The sequence below is a fragment of the Chrysemys picta genome, chromosome 1 (genome assembly GCF_011386835.1).
Source record: "Chrysemys picta bellii isolate R12L10 chromosome 1, ASM1138683v2, whole genome shotgun sequence".
Classification (NCBI taxonomy): Eukaryota; Metazoa; Chordata; order Testudines; family Emydidae; genus Chrysemys; species Chrysemys picta.
The window spans coordinates 88,778,143-88,795,322 of record NC_088791.1 but is presented as its reverse complement, the minus strand read 5'-3'; the positions used below and the strand labels follow the sequence as shown (position 1 = coordinate 88,795,322).

The window sequence follows — 17,180 nt, the reverse complement described above, 5'->3', positions numbered from 1 at the left end:
TGTCCTTGTGAATATGGTAACACTCTTGGCGCTAATAGCACAGAATCTGGTGACTTCAAAGAGTACCATCAGATAGGCTTCACTGACTTCCTGCAGGCCCATAATGCAGTTGAAGGCTGACCTGAAGAACTAGCTTATATGCCTGACTCTGCCACAGAGTTTCTATGGGATGCTTAGCACATCACTTAAAGAATTTTTGTTTTTTTCTCCCCACATTTATTATATGCTCCTTATATTCTAATTGTCCAACTTGTCACACCAGGGTTGTGATTTGCAGAAGTGCAGAGCTCACAGCTTCAACTGAAGTCCCTGAGAGCTGTGCTTTGAACAGATAAAGTGATATAGAATGCTAAACAATCTGAAAAATCAGGAGTCTCAAATTGTGTACCCAAAATTAGCGGACACATTTGATCTTAATTTCTTTGTGACTTTTGCCGCATCTATTAAATATGTATGATACCATTCCTCATGTTAGAGGGGTGTTGTTAAAATAAATTCATTATTTTTTGGTGAAGCAATCAAATAATATACTGATGACCTCCATAGAAAAGCCTATGAGGAAATTAATAATTTTCTATTCAGAACAAGTCTTGAATAAGGTGTAGTATATAAGGGCTAAGGCCGTACAATTAACAATAAGAAGGGGGGAAATAGCTTCTAATTCATGAACACCAACCATAAGTGCACTGAAAGATGTAGGGGTCCTGTATGTAGTGGGGGAGTGGGGAGGTGGATAGGAATTGAATACTGTATCTGTCACTGTGCCTCAATGGGTCACAGCTGAGAGTACTAGTTTCAGGACAAACTTCTGAGAAATAGGGCAGATTCACCCCAAATTTGTACTTATTCTATCATTAGATTTACCAAGCCAGTAACAAAAGAAATCTTCTGTCTCTCCACATTGGGTACCAAGAAGTCAAAAATGCAGTCTCCTTAGGCATTCCAGACTTTATTTCACTAACAAGACACTAGACTTTATGATGAGTGGTTGTTAAAAAACAACTTCATCAAACAAAGGGTTCTTCTGATCTCAAGAGATCAGACACATAATCAGGTCAGCATATAACTCAGATCTTACCCAATAATCACATTGTTGCCAATCCTTTAGTAATTAAAATATAAAGGTTTATTTATAAAGAAAAGAAGAAGAGACTTTAAATGGTTAATAGATAATATACATACAATAATTTCAATATTCTTATATTAAGTTTGTAGCAGTGATGTTACATACTCTGGTAACTACAAAAGAACTTCCATAGATTAGAATGTCTCTTTTAGTTGTAAATCCATAGTCCAGAGAACCAGAGCAGGAAAGAGGCAAGATGGAGATGTTTCCAGGGTCTTTTATATCCTTTGCCATGCACCTGGAGATTTTTTCTTTCAAAAAGAGCTCACAGTCTCAGTTTGTGGGAAGATATAGGCACAAGATGGAGTCCAGGGTCACATAAACAAGTAACATGCCTTTACATGGCTTGCTGACTCACAGGGCAGCAATTACCCATATTCTGGCTGGAGCTGGATGTAAACGTGAATAGTCCATTCACAGTGTGCTGGTTAGGCTGGATGTAAACTATCTTGTGGGTGTTACCCCAGGAACAACACATTTAAGATATAGATACATAGTCAATATTCATAACTTCAGATGCAGTGATGATACATGGATTTAAACATGATAATCTTATTTAGCTAAGCATAACTTTCCATTGACACCTTACATGATATACTTTATGCAAGTTTTGTTGCAATTGTCTAACTGGTAGCAACAATGATATACATGGTCATATTTCAATCCTAGAGCATCACAGTATCATAAATAATGCACACAAAAGGAACAAATTAGGGTTTCATGGGCAAACAGTACTGTCATTTACTAATTTTGAGTGCTTGACTTTGTAACCTTAACTTCCTTTAACATAAATGTTTCCCTCCTGTGTAATGTGCAATTAATATATGATGTATATATGCATGCCATTGTATATAATATAGCTATATAATAAATATATACAGATATATATGTGCATGTATTCCTCCAGATGGTATTATACATTCTTCCAAAGTAATGATCAGATACATTCTGTTATTTTAATGACTGGGATCCAAGGCCTTCATGGAGACCTATGTTTCCTTAAGGATATAATCTAGTAGAGGCAGTATCGGAGTTGAATGTAACCATGCAAATATAGCTGGCTTTGGAGATGGCATTCCTGTTTTGATACTTAATTAGTATTAGCAATCTATCCGCTCTAGCTACAGACAGAAACAGATATATTATCACACCAGGGTTAAAAACCTAACTAAAATGCAGCCTTAACACTCTTTTAATTTTAATCTGATCTATCTATCTATCTATCTATCTATCTATCCGTATGGTTTTAAAAAGGCAGACAGAAATTCATCATGTGGAACTATGACCACTGTGTGGGTCATTAGCTGGGTTGGGAACTTTAGATCTACAGTACAAACCTCTGAGCTGAGTAATGAGAAACAGTAGAAGTAGGTTCTCATCCTGTATGTGGATGAGCCACATACAGACACACCACAGGTCTTCCTCTCTTTGTTCATTTGCTATTTTATGTTTACAATTATGTTAATTGAAGGATGAGTTCACATCTACCAATCTCAATGGGATCTTAATTGAACCCATGACAAGGTTTCACCCTGCTCATACAGTATAAACATTTATCTCATGTTTCACACTTGTAACTTCCTGAGTGGAAACATTAAGTTTAATTACACTGAATGGTTGCACTGTATTTATTAAAAATAAAATAAAACTGTTTTAGTTCCTTTTGTTTTGTTTTTTCCTTGTTCAGTCTCCAAGTTGTATCAGGTTATATTTTAGACATGTTTACAACCTAGTCTGTCACTTGCCATCTGTTTTAATGGTGCCTAGCATTATGAGGCCTTTATTTCATTAAGGTCCCTACATGTTACCTCAATATATTGAGGGGAAGGGGGGGGGGAGATGATAATAACTAACAAAATGATGGATAATAAAAAGATTTCCCAATAGTTGGACCTCATATATAGCAAACATATCTTGTGTAACTGAGATTCTACTGGCAATATATATTCCTTTCTATCTGGTGGTGGTAGAAATAAACTAATATTCCAAATACAGGTAATCCTACAATGAGACTGACAGAAGTGAACTAGAGGGTCACATATTTCATCACTTTCCTCCTATCCCCCTCTTTTTAAGGGAGCCCTGCAACTACGGGTTCCCACAATCTCTCCGTAACCAGGGGTTCCGTGTGTCCTCCCTCCATTTCCTCCTCCCTCCACTCCAGGATTTTCCATTTCTTCCCCACAATGGAAGGTACTCTGTGTGCACCCCCATTTTCTCCCCCCCACACACACTCTCCTTTCCTCATAACAGGTTTCCCCAATCTCCCTCCTGCCACGGATTCTGTGTGCCCCTTCTCTCAACCCCATTTCCACCCCATTCCAGGGTCTCCCATCCCCACCCTGTGTGTGTCCTTATTTCCCCGTTTCCCACTCCATTCATACCAAGATCTCCCAGTCCCTTCCACTCCATTGAAAGAGTTTTCTGTGCCTATTTCCCCTCCCCCATTTTCCACACATGGGAGGGGGCATGAAGTGAACAATTATTACCTCCTTCCCATTTACTTTTCCCCACCATTCCCTCATGCTAGGGGCTCTATGTGTTCCCCTTTGCCCCTATCCCCTACCAGGATCCCCAATCTCCTCTATCACCAGGGGTTCTGTGTGCCCCATTTCCCCCTTGACATTCTCTCATAGCATATCTCTCCTCCATGCCAGAGGCTCTTTGCATTCTATTATTCCTCCCTTGCCTCTTCACTTAATAATAATAAATACTAGAGAGCCAAGGTGGGTGATTTAATGTCTTTTATTGTACCAGCTTATATTGGTGAAAGAGCCAAACTTTCAAGCTTACACAGAGAAAGCTTGTCTCTTTCACCAACAGAAGCTGGTCAAAGAAAATAGATTACATCATCCAGCTTGTCTCTCTGGTATTTATTATTATTAATTATTACCATTATTTTCTTGTATGATAGATGTTTGTTTATTATTAGTAAGCACTGAACAACAAACCCATTTTTATACATCTTTTGCAACTTGTGCAGATTGAAAAAGAATTTCCATCAGAGGGCAATAGAGGATAAGAAAGGGGGAAAGGTGGCATAATTCTGTTTTTGAGAACCCCTTCTGATCATTTCCATGCTTTCTGAAGAGCTGCAGACTCATAGCTAAATTGTATTTTATTCAATGTGTGTTGTCATGTGTATAGACAATAGCAATTTCAAAGTATTTTTCTCAGTTTTTAGATTTGCAATTCAGAAACTCAACTCTTCCCAGCATAAAACAATTATTTATGCCTATGAAGAAGAGGAGTGAGTCCTTTCTCTGGAACGGGAAAGGAGTCTGGTTTTCTGAGTGATTATTTCTGCAGTCATTCAAATGAAGACATCCTTTTGCATGTACTGCAAAAAGAATAGCAACAATAAAAATACCTCCAAATGAAATTAAACAAAACAAACAAACAAACCAAAAAACAGAAATACGGATATAGCGTATGAGGGCCTGGCTCTACTTAGCATATTAATCCAGTGTACTCTTTGGAAAATGGCCGCGAAAGATGATTTGTCAGAAATCCTGATTGGTCAGATTTTGCCGCAGATTTCAAATCACTCAAAATCAGAGGAGTATTTTCTAAAGAAAATAGCCACAAATATGAAGCACTGTTATCTGAATACCCTCCAGATAGAAAAAAAAACCCGACAATAACAGAAGATAAAAGAAAAGTGCAGTTTGAAATAGACTCTTCTTTCAAGCAATTCAGAGAGCGACCGACATTGCCACAAATGTGGGATTCAGTAGAGAGAGGAATTAATAGAGGTAGGAATAGATAAGGTGTCTCGGTATAAAATATAATTGAAATATAAATCGAAAATTTGTGGAGTCTAAACGGAGCAGTATACAGAAAATGGTGAGTGCGGGGAAAGACGAAAAAGAAAGAAAAGAGAGTCAATAACCTGCCTCTCAATCGAACAACATCAAGAGAGCGGCGAGTGGAGGAAGGAAGGGAAAAGGACAATAAAAACTAGACCTCGCCCCTTTTCAGTACCAGTTTTCAGTCAGGTCGGTCAACCGACCATATAAAGAGAGTGCAGGTTCCCGAGGCGCAGTGTGCTTTGTGGCTGATAGCAACATTTCTGGTCGGGGCAAAGGCGGTAAAGGTCTCGGAAAGGGGGGCGCTAAGCGCCATCGGAAGGTACTTCGCGATAACATTCAAGGTATTACCAAACCGGCTATTCGTCGTTTAGCTCGTCGTGGTGGTGTCAAGCGTATTTCTGGGTTGATCTATGAAGAGACTCGTGGCGTGCTTAAAGTTTTTCTTGAAAACGTGATCCGCGATGCTGTTACTTATACGGAACATGCGAAGCGGAAGACTGTGACAGCCATGGACGTGGTTTACGCTCTGAAACGCCAGGGTCGTACTCTGTACGGATTCGGGGGCTAAGGTTTCATTCTGATTTACCTTTAAAAGCAAACAAACAAAGGCTCTTTTAAGAGCCACCCATATTTTCATAATAAGAGTTGTATTACTTTTTTACTTTATTTAGCTTGTAATATTTAGGATATGTACACTACATGTCTTAGTGTTCTTGTTTGCTAAAGCATGTATTGGAAATGAAATAGAAGATCATGTGAATAATTTCACTGACGCGTTGGTGACTAAGCACTTGTATTAAGAGGTTATTTAGCTAGACAACCTTTGTTTCCTTAAGCACAAGTCTGATAGCCAGCTTTCTGACTAACAAGCAGAACATCCTGGGTTTCTCGGTAGAGGATAGCTGAGCCCTCTTCTAACCTGTCTAGAAATCTGTATTATTTAGATTCTTAAAACTCAAAACAGCGGCTAATATTTTAAGATATAAGTTATTGTAGGAGGTAAGCATTATGAATTCTCCCGTTCGGGGCATAACCAAGTGAGAATAGCCATAACGTGTAAACGGGATGTTTTGGTTCATTTTTCCCCCCTGATGTGGCTTCATGTCCAAGGAGACAAAGGGAGAACACAGGGAGGGACTCGTAGAAATTGTAGGCGATTTAAAGACAAAATAAAATTCCTTTTCCTATCGGGGCTGAGGGATGAAGGCATTTAGAAGTGTAGAATATGTCCTTGCCGATGACTCTGAGTGATATTTACTCGTGTATATTAGAAATTTCCTCTCCCTCCTTTTTTCCTAGACTAACGAGACAACAAAATCTGGAAGGGAGAGGGTGGTCTTTCTCTAATGCCCTTTCAGGATACTCCAAAATACAATCTGAGAAATAAACATTTCAAAGTAGCAAGGATCTGGTCAAATGATGAAAACGTCAAAAAATCAGTCTATTGAAAAATCTTCACTCTTTTTTCAGTTTAATTTAAAAAAATCGTAGTCCTGGTGCTCCTAATGTCTCCCCTTTCCCCTGTCTGTATTACTGACTTCTGAATCTATGTCGGTGAGTTCAGTTGGATAAAAGTATTTCTTACATCAAGCCATTTCACTGGCTCAAAACCAGTCTGTCCTTCATATCAAAATGCTCTGTCCACTTAGCCTGAAACTATATATAGTCTTCATCAAACCCTTTAGACTTATCTTCAGCTTGATCTAAAACAGGTACCTGGCATGAGCAGAGGCAAGCTGTTACATTAAATCACCGAGCATTGGTCATTTCCATTGTCCTGTTCCGTTAGTGACTGAGAACGCAAGCTACTATGTCTTTTATAGATTTGAAAGTCACAATACAATATCTTTCATCATGTTTGGCCTTCAAAACTGTGAAGAATGCAGCCCTGACGTTTCAGCTCATAACTGCGTTAATGGCTGCCACCCACTTCCTTTCGGCATTCTCATGGTAGGAGCCAGTATCCCTCAATTAGGCTTTCGGTATAAATTGAGTTGCTCTAAAAATTCCTTAAACATAAGGAAAAACCCTTTACTCCAGACCCTAAATTATTTTACATTCTCAAAAGAAAACTACATTTGTTTGCTGGTGCTGTAGTCTATATTTGAAGCAAAACGCTCCTATTAATCTGCCTACTAAAATATACCTAAAAGCAGCTGTGGTTGTGTTCACCAGCTCTCTTTACACACGTGGGAAAACCTGAAATGCTGAAACTTAAAATACACAAAAACCTAATTTGGGTTGTTTGTTATGATATTTAATTCTTAATTTGAAACGTGTTTAGATAAATTTTAATGGATTACGTCTTTGTTACTGAGATGGGCGACTCAAAACACTTTCTGGAGTAAAAAGCAACAGAGGGTCCTGTGGCACCTTTGAGACTAACAGAAGTATTGGGAGCATAAGCTTTCGTGGGTAAGAACCTCACTTCTTCAGATGCAAGTAATGGAAATCTCCAGAGGCAGGTATAAATCAGTATGGAGATAACGAGGTTAGTTCAATCAGGGAGGGTGAGGTGCTCTGCTAGCAGTTGAGGTGAGTTCTGGAGTAAGAAAGCATTTAGTTGGAGGCAGACTGGGCGCATCAGACACAGTCTCTTTAGCCAGTTTCCCTGACCCCAGCACCAGTCATCCACTCCCCAAAAAAAGATAATCGTAACTGAGGGCTTTGCTGCTCTAGCTACAAATTCGTATTGTCGAGGTACCTTTAATCCTCATAACAGTGGCTAATATTCTTTTGAGACTGAATTACAGAAATCAATTTGGAAGTTGCATTTTCCAAATTAGGTAACTGGGATTAGTGCGGGAGCCAAGCATAGTCTCTTTATATAATCCACGTTTAGGGGAGTGCGCGGGAAAAGGCACAATTTGGTAGTGTAATGGATGGAAGATGTCTGTGGCTGTGGCACATCGGCTTCAGTCTCCAAGTGACAAAAGCCAGGACAGTCAGAGAAGCAAAATTGTTGGTGAGTTATAAGCAATATCTCCTTTTGCAGCTGGGAGGTGATTAAACCCTTTCGTAAATTTGAAAAGCCCGCGCTCTGCAAGGATTGGGCGGTGATAAATCCTTTTGTACGTTTGAAAACGTCTCGCTGTGCAAAAATTGCCCAATCCCAACCTGTCCTATTTTACCAGTTAAAGGAGCTATCTAAACGCCCCTGCAGTCTGTCGCGGGGAGTGGTTTTGAATACGCATTCGGTACCAAACTATTCCCTAGGATTTCCTGTTTGATTTACAAACAGATTCGCCATCCATTTGGGTGTGCGCGCTTTTGTTTATAAGCATAGTTTATAAACCACATAAAGGAGGAAGAACACCTTTAATCAATGATCCCGTGAGAAACTTTCTGAGGCAAACGTTAAATACCGGTGGTTAAGCACGCAATCAACATAGTTTCGATATTTTATATAAGGTAATTATTCATATAAAAATATCTTTTAGGCAGGGTGCTTTGAAATTTCGAGTGTCTTGCACTTTAAATGGAACGTTTAAAATGAGTTATGTTCCTGCGTTAGAGACGGAGTGTCCTAAAAGTACCCTCTCTTTCTAGCTGAACCGCAAAAACAAGAGAATACTGGCGCCCGCCCCACTAGTAATGCAAATTAGCGGACTGCTTTTCTTGGTTAACTATTGGCTGTTAGACGTATAAACTTTCACATCCTACCTCATCATTGGTGAAGTTAGATCCTCATCCCCACGGGATGTTGACAGATCTGTGACCTTTTTAGCCTATCATAAACCGTTTTATTGTAAAAAGAGAAGAGATATAAAAGGAATGTGTAAAAAAACAACAAGGAGTCTGGTGGCACCTTAAAGACTAACAGATTTATTTGGGCATAAGCTTTCGTGAGTAAAAACCTCACTTCTTCGGATGCAACAAGCCAACTAGTGAGGTTTTTACTCACGAAAGCTTATGCCCAAATAAATCTGTTAGTCTTTAAGGTGCCACCAGACTCCTTGTTGTTTTTGTAGATACAGACTAACACGGCTACCCCCTGATAAAAGGAATGTGTGAAAGTGTCATTCCTCCCGCCCCCCTCCCTCCCTTTTTTTTTTTTTTTTTTTTTTTTTTTTTTTGGAGTGAGGCGCATTTAATAGTTTTTGCGTCATAATGTCGGGCCGAGGAAAGTAGTCAGGTAAAGGGCGGGCTAAAAGTCTGGCTCTTAGCTGCAGTTTCCAGTTGGCTGTGCATACTGTCTGCTTCGGAAATGTTATTACGCTGAGCGAGTAGATGCCGGAGTCCGGGTCTATATGGCTGCGGTGCTGGAGTATCTGACCGCTGAGATTCTCCAGTTGGCTGGGAATGCTGCTCGAGACAAGAAAGCCAGACTCATTCCTCGCCCTTTGTAGCTTGCCATACCGTAATGACGAGGGGTTTAACAAGCAAGAGCTGAAATTATCTGACTTTTTGAGACGAGTGAAACAACTACAACAGAATTTTTATTTATTCCCGATTCATCTTTGGAAACAGTAATTTAGAAGTATCATAAAAGTGGGGAATGGATTAGAATCTATATGAAAAATATATTATAGCCAAAGTGTAATAACAATGACCAGCGTTCCTCTCTCCACTGCTTCGATACCGATTGAAAAGAGCGTAGAGTTCCAAATAGCCCACAAATCTGATTGGAAAACAAATACATTTCCTGGGGGGAATAATTTGTAGCCACTGATCTTCTCAAATGTTCTTGCCAAAATAGATAAAGACGCCTGTACGAGACGCTTAATCTCGTTTATAAATGGGGAGGGGGGGGCAGTGTGCGTTCTCACTGGCCAATCCCGGCAAAGTGCGGCTCTGATCCCTATTCCCGCTCCTTCCAGGTCAGAAAAGGGACCTTTGTCTATAGATCACTAACATTTTAGCATTTTTCTCCGAGAGCGCGGGACTAAAGCTGATATGAAGGAGGTAGGATAAGAAACGTACTAAGAAATACCCTTTCCCAGAGCCGTGTATCTGTCCTCTTCTGTTACCAAGTGAGAAGGGAGTTTCTGCCCTTCAAGGGAGACACGGTTAGGTTATTAAGTAAGTGATCCCGATGTTTCAGCTCCTTTGGGGAAGGGATGTGTGCCTCTTAAAAGAGCCATTGGGTTTGTTCGGCTGAGAAGAGTCCTTTCCTCTTTAATCAGTTTCACTTCTTGGGCGCCGCCTTTGCTGCTTTAAGTTTAGTTGGCTTCACAGACTTGGCCTTCACCGCTTTGGCTTTACCCGGGCTCTTAGGTACTTTCGTGGGCTTAGCGGCTGTAAGCTTTTGGGGGCTCTTGGCCGCTTTCTTGGCTGTGGCAGCTGCTGCTTTCTTGGCTTTTTTCGGGCTCTTTTTCACGGCCGCAGCCTTTTTGGGTTTCTTGGCGGCGCTGGCAGGTTTCTTAGGCTTTTTCTTCGGCGCCTTCTCCTTGGTCACATCAGGCTTTTTGCTGACTTTGAAGGAGCCCGATGCGCCGGTGCCTTTAGTCTGCACCAAGGTGCCCTTGCTCACCAGGCTCTTGAGCCCCAGCTTGATGCGGTTGTTGCTTTTCTCTACATCGTACATACAGCCGGCGGCCAGAGCCTTCTTAAGAGCGGCCAAGGAGAGCCCTTTGCGCTCCTTGGAAGCGGACACAGCCTTGGTGATCAGCTCGGTCACGCTGGGACCCGAGGGTTTGTGAGCTTTGGAGCCTCCTTCTGCCTTCTTCGGTTTTTTGGCGAGGGATTTCTCCCCAGGAGCAGTGACGGGGGAAAGGCAATAGGTGCCGTTTCCAACATACTGGCTGAGTATCTGACGGCCTGGGACAGAAAGAAACAACTGCAGCAGATCAGATGCCTGGTATTTTTAGAGACGAACTGAGGTCTGATTGGTGAGGTAAAGATCCCGCCCAATTTCATTGCAAAAGGCCTCGCATGTGTTTCTTTGTAATCAAAAAGTTAATTTTTTTTCGTAATATCTGCTACCAAATCGCTCAGTTTCTTAGCTGGGTAAAGGGGAAACAAGGTATTTTCAGCCTACAGAGTTTTCAGTTGTAGAATATAAAGATGAGTTAAAGAAGAGCCCATAAACTTTGGATCCTGAAGCGCTAGACAGCTCCGGACTGGGTAACTTGTTTAAACTTACAAATGAAAATGGTACAGTTGTCAATAGAATTACATTCACCATGAAATATTACTCTTTAGGGCGTTTTCTCCAAGTCAGAGTATAAAACTAGTTATATGAATGGATTTCCTCAGTGTAAATTAATTTTGAAGAGAAGGAAATAACACAAACTTGTCCCTGAGTTTTGAAAACAAGAATAAGAATTGGCTCCCTTAACAATGTCTTTTACCTCCTAAAATCATTTAATTCTCCTGAAATAGTGCCACATACAAAATCATGCAGGGCTTTTAAAATACTTATAAAAGGATGTTTATGCTCTGAACATTTATGCGAATAATTGTTATATTTTACCATTCCAGATATTCCAACTGAAGGTAAGCACACTAGCCCATTGTACAGTTTCAAAGTAATTTTAATGTTATTTGTATTTTCCCTTTAAAGTACCTTTTAAAAATGCATCAGGCAAATAATTTGCTAATTAGTATTTTGTATTTTAGTCTCTTTACAGGAGAGGGTAACAGCATTATTGATTAGAACAACAATTAAGGTACAATTTTGTAGTATAAACAAACTATAGGGATAACATTATCTAGAGGGGAAAATTCTGTTAATAAATTATTTTCTTCTACTTAATTTAAGCTTATGTAAAGCTGGCTTCTTTAACGGGTATAATTAATGATAACACTTTATTTAGTCATCTGAATTGCAGGAGACTGTTGTATATGTTCTGTAGCACTAATATAATATGACTCATGTTGACTCCTTTTTAACAGCTAAAGGGACTGTTGAGAGAGAGAGTGTCTCTCTCTTTCTTTTCTCAGAGCTAATCATTTCAGAAAAGGACTGAATTATCTATAACCTACTTTGCACTCACAATCAAAGTACTGAAACTTTATGTTCTCTTTGTATTCCACAATAACAGTTGTCACTTCTTGTGATGATCTTGGGTTTAAGCTGGTGAAAATTAGTCCACAAATCATTCCCTAAAGAAGCTGCTTCTGTGACAGAAGATAATACAATGTGAAAGATAAAATTAAGGCAGCATTTACTATTTGATTAGCCTTCAACAGGTAATAAGCAAATGTCTACTTAAATATCCAGGGAAGATTCTGGTAATAATGTCAGAGGTTTTTTTATTTGTTTGTTTCTTTGTGTTTTGTTTTCCACCCCACACACATTATGATGTGAGCAAGGCCCAAAGATACTTGTTGGAAACAACAATAGCTGTATCCTAATGAATCCCCGAGTTTATTTTAGTCTGTCCCTTAAAATGACTCTCTCTCTCTCTCTCAAATACTGTATATGATGCAGTATATAACACAAACACCCAGGCACTGGGACAAGGGAAGAGATAAAAGAACATTCATGGTGATTAATGGAGAAATTCACACATCAGAGCTATTGTTTCAGTTTTCATTCATTCTCATCAGGTGTTCTTTCACCTGTGACTGCTGTACAGGCTCCCATGTTACCTATTGGGGTGCAGAGCCCCATCAGTATGTAGTAGACCCAGGTGTATGCATGGAGTGGCCAGGAGGCTGCGAGACCTGGTAGCTGAATGATGAAGGGTTGTGCACAGGCATGCAGCAGGATTTGGGTAACATATATAAAGCAAATTCAGATTCAGTTAGTCAAGGGATTCCTGAGATATAACATATCCCAATGATTTGTTTGCATATTTCAAAATTCTATAAAATCCAAATGTATAGGTAAATTGCCTTAGAAATTGGTGTGATGCAACAATGCCTCACAATGCAAAAATTGTGTGGCAAAGTTGGGGTTATTTGATCAGTGGGTGATAATATACCCCCCCCCCAATTAATTTTTAATGTTCAAAATCCACATGCATGGTAATATTATCTTGAATATAGGTATATCAAAAGAGGAGCAGAGGTACACTCTGTTATACAAATGTTGGGGGTCAATGATTCAAAAAGTTCCTCATATACAGCCCTTCCACTAAGAAGGTGATTTTAATATTCAAATTCCTCTAAAATCCAGAGACATGGAGAATTGTCTTGGAAATAAGTTTGATGCATCAGGGGCTATGGCAGGTTTGTTTCATAATTGTGAGATAATTTGTGTAAGGCATTCTTTTATTCTATTCCTCCAATATGGACCTGATTTCAATATTCATATTGTTCTAATATCCATGTACATACGACATTTGTCTTGAAATTTGGTATTCCACAAAAGCGGTGGGGGTATGGATTACTTTGAGGGGTGGACGAAAACAAGGCTGGAGAAGAACAGAGCAGTTCACCCTTTTCAGAGCTGATGTATCAGAATACATTTATCTCCATGGATTGTTCACAGGGCTGTGCAGAGTCCTTCTCCCCTTCACCAGCCTCCAAAGAGGAATAAAGAATCTGGGGTTTACCTTGTCTTCAGCTGCTTGATTTGTTCCTCATAACCCTTCAGTTACCAGCTTCCCTCTTCGCCTTGGCCTCCGCACTTTTACTGGGGGCAGGGGGCAAGATGCACAGGAGCCCAGAGCTGGTACAGGGGGAGACTAAAGTATACCCACAAACATCCTTCATGCCCTCCCATAGTTGTCTCTGTCATTTCCCCCTCTCTACCACCACTTCCTCAAAAATCAAGGAAAACTCACTACCCAAAATCTTGGTTAATACAGAGTTTATGTTGATTGGCAGTGCCTCCTATCATCTCTAAATGTCAAATGCACCTAAACTTGAACAGCTGTATGTTGGACTGAGGTTCACTTACTCAGCAGATGGGTCTAACAAATCTTTAAGGCAAAACACTCAGCAAGTGGTGATCAGTTACTTAGAAGTGGGAAGTGTGACGTTGTGCAGTCTATATGGTTTTATAAAAATATAAGTGAATATAATGTAACTAGAATTTGCTTCATGCAAAAGGTCTCTTGTAAGGTATCATTACAAAGCTTATAATCTACTGAGTGTGAACATCCCATTTGTATAAATGTACCACTCTTGTATCTAAAACTGGAAATATAAAATATAACTCTGAGGACCTATTGTAATTATGTAAAGTGTGGGCCATTAATGATGGTTTGGAATCTTGATGACTCCCATTAACAAGGACCATTGTCTGCAGATGGCTGTATTTACCTGTGAGTCTTCCTGTATATGTGTGTGCTGGCAAGTGAGTCTTGCAGTGACATGTGATCATGTCACCTGACCTGGAATCCATCTTTAACCTGGTGCTTTTCCAGTGAGGGGGGGTGGAAACCCAGAGGGACAAAGGGTTCCCGCCTTATGCAAAAGATATATAAAGGGGTGGAAGAGAACAAGGGGAGAGAGGAGCCATCATGAAGAATCCCCTAGCTACCACCTGAGCTGGAACAAGAGCTGTACCAGGGGAAAGAATTGTGCCCAGGCTTGGAAGGTGTCCAGTCTGAGAAAAAACGTACTGAAGCATCTCTGAGGGTGAGATTATCTGTATTCAGTTTGATTAGACATAGATTTGCGCATTTTATTTTGCTTGGTGACTTACTTTGTTCTGTCTGTTACTACTTGGAACCACCTAAATCCTACTGTCTGTATTTAATAAAATCACTTTTTATTTAGTAATTTACTCAGGGTGTGTATTAATACCTGGGGGAGCAAACAGCTGTGCATATCTCTCTATCAGTGTTATAGAGGGCGGACAATTTATGAGTTTGCCCTGCATAAGCTTTATGCAGGGTAAAACGGATTTATTTGGGTTTAGACCCCATTGGGAGTTGGGCATCTGAGTGCTAAAGACAAGCACACTACTGTGAGCTGTTTTCAGGTAAACTTGCAGCTTTGGGACAAGTGATTCAGACCCTGAGTCTGTGTTGGAGCCAGACAGGAGTGTCTGGCTCAGCAAGACAGGGTGCTGGAGTCCTGAGCTGGCAGGGAAAACAGAAGCAGAGGTAGTCTTTACACATCGGGTGGCAGCTCTCAAGGGGGTTTCTGTGACCCAACCCGTCACAGGAAGCTCATCAGTATGATCTCATCACAGTCACCTCCAGCACAGGCCAATACAGCTTTAACCTCCCTTTGTTAAATAAACTTACTTATAACTTTTATTTTTATATATCAGCTTTGAATACATTTTTCACAGGTGAGATAACTTTGGGGGTGGGGGCTCTGTTAATTGCTTTATTTTAGAAATAGTCCATGTTGATACAGCTTTGATTTCCTTATTCTTTTCAGACAGCTTCAATATAGGTACCGCTGCTGCTACACTTAAACTGTTCTTTTTCTGACAGTAATATTAGCGGCTATGTTACTTTTTCTTTTTTCTATTGATCTTAGTAGATATTTCTTCTCTCGACATGCCTTTTTTAAAAAAGTCATCAACATTCCCTTTAACACTTACATTTTTAACAATGTAATACTTGCACTCCCCCCGACTGTCTAACTTCTTCTCTCTGCAGTGTTCTTAATCAGTACAAAACTCCTTTTAACTTCACATCCCCTTCCTTAAATCACTCAGCTTCAGTTTTTCATTGTGGAATAGGACATTTCCTAATGCCTCACTAGCTTCTAAATTGTGGGATTGTAAACTTTTCATCTTTTTGCCCAGTGTGGAACACATTTTTTGGCCAATGCATTTGGAAGCTTTAAGGTTATCTGTGTCTTTTATATTCATTTTCCAGCTTTACACATTTTGAAGTGGTATCTGCAAAGCTGTACTCCAGCTGTACAGCCCTTTATGGACAGCTGTGTTTTGTTGTCCAAGACTGTCAATAACCACACAGATCAAGTCCACTGCCTCTCTAGTATGCATAGTTCCAGAACCTCAGTGTGTCACATGCTCCCTCCAGCTTAAAGAATGACCCCCTTAACTATATACAGTGTGTGAGTTCTCATCAGGGCAGGTGTATACACTGGCTCTGGCTTTTTTGCCACCCCAGGCAAAAAAGCCTTCTGCTGCCCCGCGGCGGGGAGCGCGGCAAGGGAGGGCGCCGAGCGCTGCCGCGGCCCCGCTCTCCCCGACTAGCCGGAGTGCCGGGAGGAGGGCGGAGAGCCCGGCCGGGGCCCCACTCTCCCCGGGTGACGCCGCCCCCCTCCAGGTGCTGCCCCAAACACATGCTTGGAGGACTGGTGCCTGGAGCCGGCCCTGGCTCTCATTGACCTGTGAGAAAAGGTTAGCCAAATCCACCATTTTAGCCTCCAGCTAAAATCCAATCTGCTCCCAAAATCTAAGGAGTGTTTTCAAAAGAAATAGGCCATGATGTGAAGCACTTTTTGGAAGATCCTCTCGAAGTGAAAATACAACAATGACAAATAAAAAGCACACTTGGAATGTGGCTCTTATTTTAAGGAGTTTAAAGTGACCAGTATTGCTGGAAAATCTGGGATTCCAATAATTAGTTAGGATTTAGTAATGTATATAAATACAAAATCTCAGGAAATACTACAGAACTAAATGTATATATCTGTAATCAAAATATTTCTGAATTTTAAAAGGAGCAGTCTACTGCCAAAGGCGAGCGGGGGGGGGGGGGGGGGGGAGGGGATTGCTCTCCCGCCCTTTTCTTCTGAATGAGCATTGTACAGAGGTCAGTGGGGAAAGGAAGGGGAAGACAACTAGCATAGACCCGCCTCTTTAAGGTTTTCAATTAGGTCGGCTCTAATTGTATATAGGGAGACGAGCCCACAGTCACTGGTATAGTTCGGTGGCAGAGAACTTTGCATTTTTGTTGGGGGCAGTGGTCATTTAGTCATGTCTGGTCGTGGTAAAGGTGGTAAGGGACTTGGAAAGGGAGGCGCTAAACGCCATCGGAAGGTGCTTCGGGATAACATCCAAGGTATTACGAAGCCGGCAATTCGTCGTTTGGCGCGCCGTGGCGGTGTCAAGCGTATTTCTGGGTTGATTTATGAAGAGACCCGTGGCGTGTTGAAGGTGTTCCTGGAGAACGTGATCCGTGATGCTGTTACTTACACTGAGCATGCTAAGCGTAAGACGGTTACAGCCATGGACGTGGTATATGCTCTGAAACGCCAGGGCCGCACTCTGTACGGATTTGGTGGTTAGAGTCTTTCTACTCTCCATATATAATTAACAACGGCTCTTTTCAGAGCCTCCCACGTTTTCACAGTAAGAGCTGTATCATAATGAGCACGAGAAAGAAGATGTTGGACGAGGGAAAAATACTTTGTATTAGAACTTCTCATCTAGCAACAAGTTTGTCACTCTATTAGACTGTACAGATGCACCTCTC

General features: G+C 40.8%; 2 protein-coding genes and 1 pseudogene across 2 annotated transcripts; 2 read left to right on the top strand and 1 right to left on the bottom strand.

Annotated features, from left to right (window-relative positions):
* Window positions 1–2,397: 2,397 nt before the first annotated feature.
* LOC101938513 (histone H4) lies at window positions 2,398–5,566 on the top strand. The gene is made up of 2 exons (XM_024110751.3): window positions 2,398–2,418; window positions 5,108–5,566. The coding sequence occupies exons 1-2, from the start codon at window positions 2,398–2,400 to the stop codon at window positions 5,504–5,506; spliced, it is 420 nt and encodes a 139-aa protein (XP_023966519.2). The 3' UTR covers window positions 5,507–5,566.
* Window positions 5,567–9,046: 3,480 nt separating this feature from the next.
* Window positions 9,047–10,677, bottom strand: LOC101938237 (histone H1-like; annotated as a pseudogene).
* Window positions 10,678–16,617: 5,940 nt separating this feature from the next.
* On the top strand, window positions 16,618–17,046 carry LOC101937964 (histone H4). Its single transcript, XM_005308941.5, has one exon. The coding sequence runs from the start codon at window positions 16,682–16,684 to the stop codon at window positions 16,991–16,993; it is 312 nt and encodes a 103-aa protein (XP_005308998.1). The 5' UTR covers window positions 16,618–16,681; the 3' UTR covers window positions 16,994–17,046.
* Window positions 17,047–17,180: the final 134 nt, after the last annotated feature.

Excerpts from the sequence above, each read along its gene's own strand:
- LOC101937964 (XM_005308941.5), top strand. The coding sequence starts at position 16,682 with ATGTCTGGTCGTGGTAAAGGTGGTAAGGGACTTGGAAAGGGAGGCGCT.
- LOC101938513 (XM_024110751.3), top strand. The coding sequence starts at position 2,398 with ATGTGGAACTATGACCACTGT. Across the intron at positions 2,419-5,107 it reads TGTGGAACTATGACCACTGT|TACCAGTTTTCAGTCAGGTC; the intron begins GTGGGTCATTAG and ends GCCCCTTTTCAG.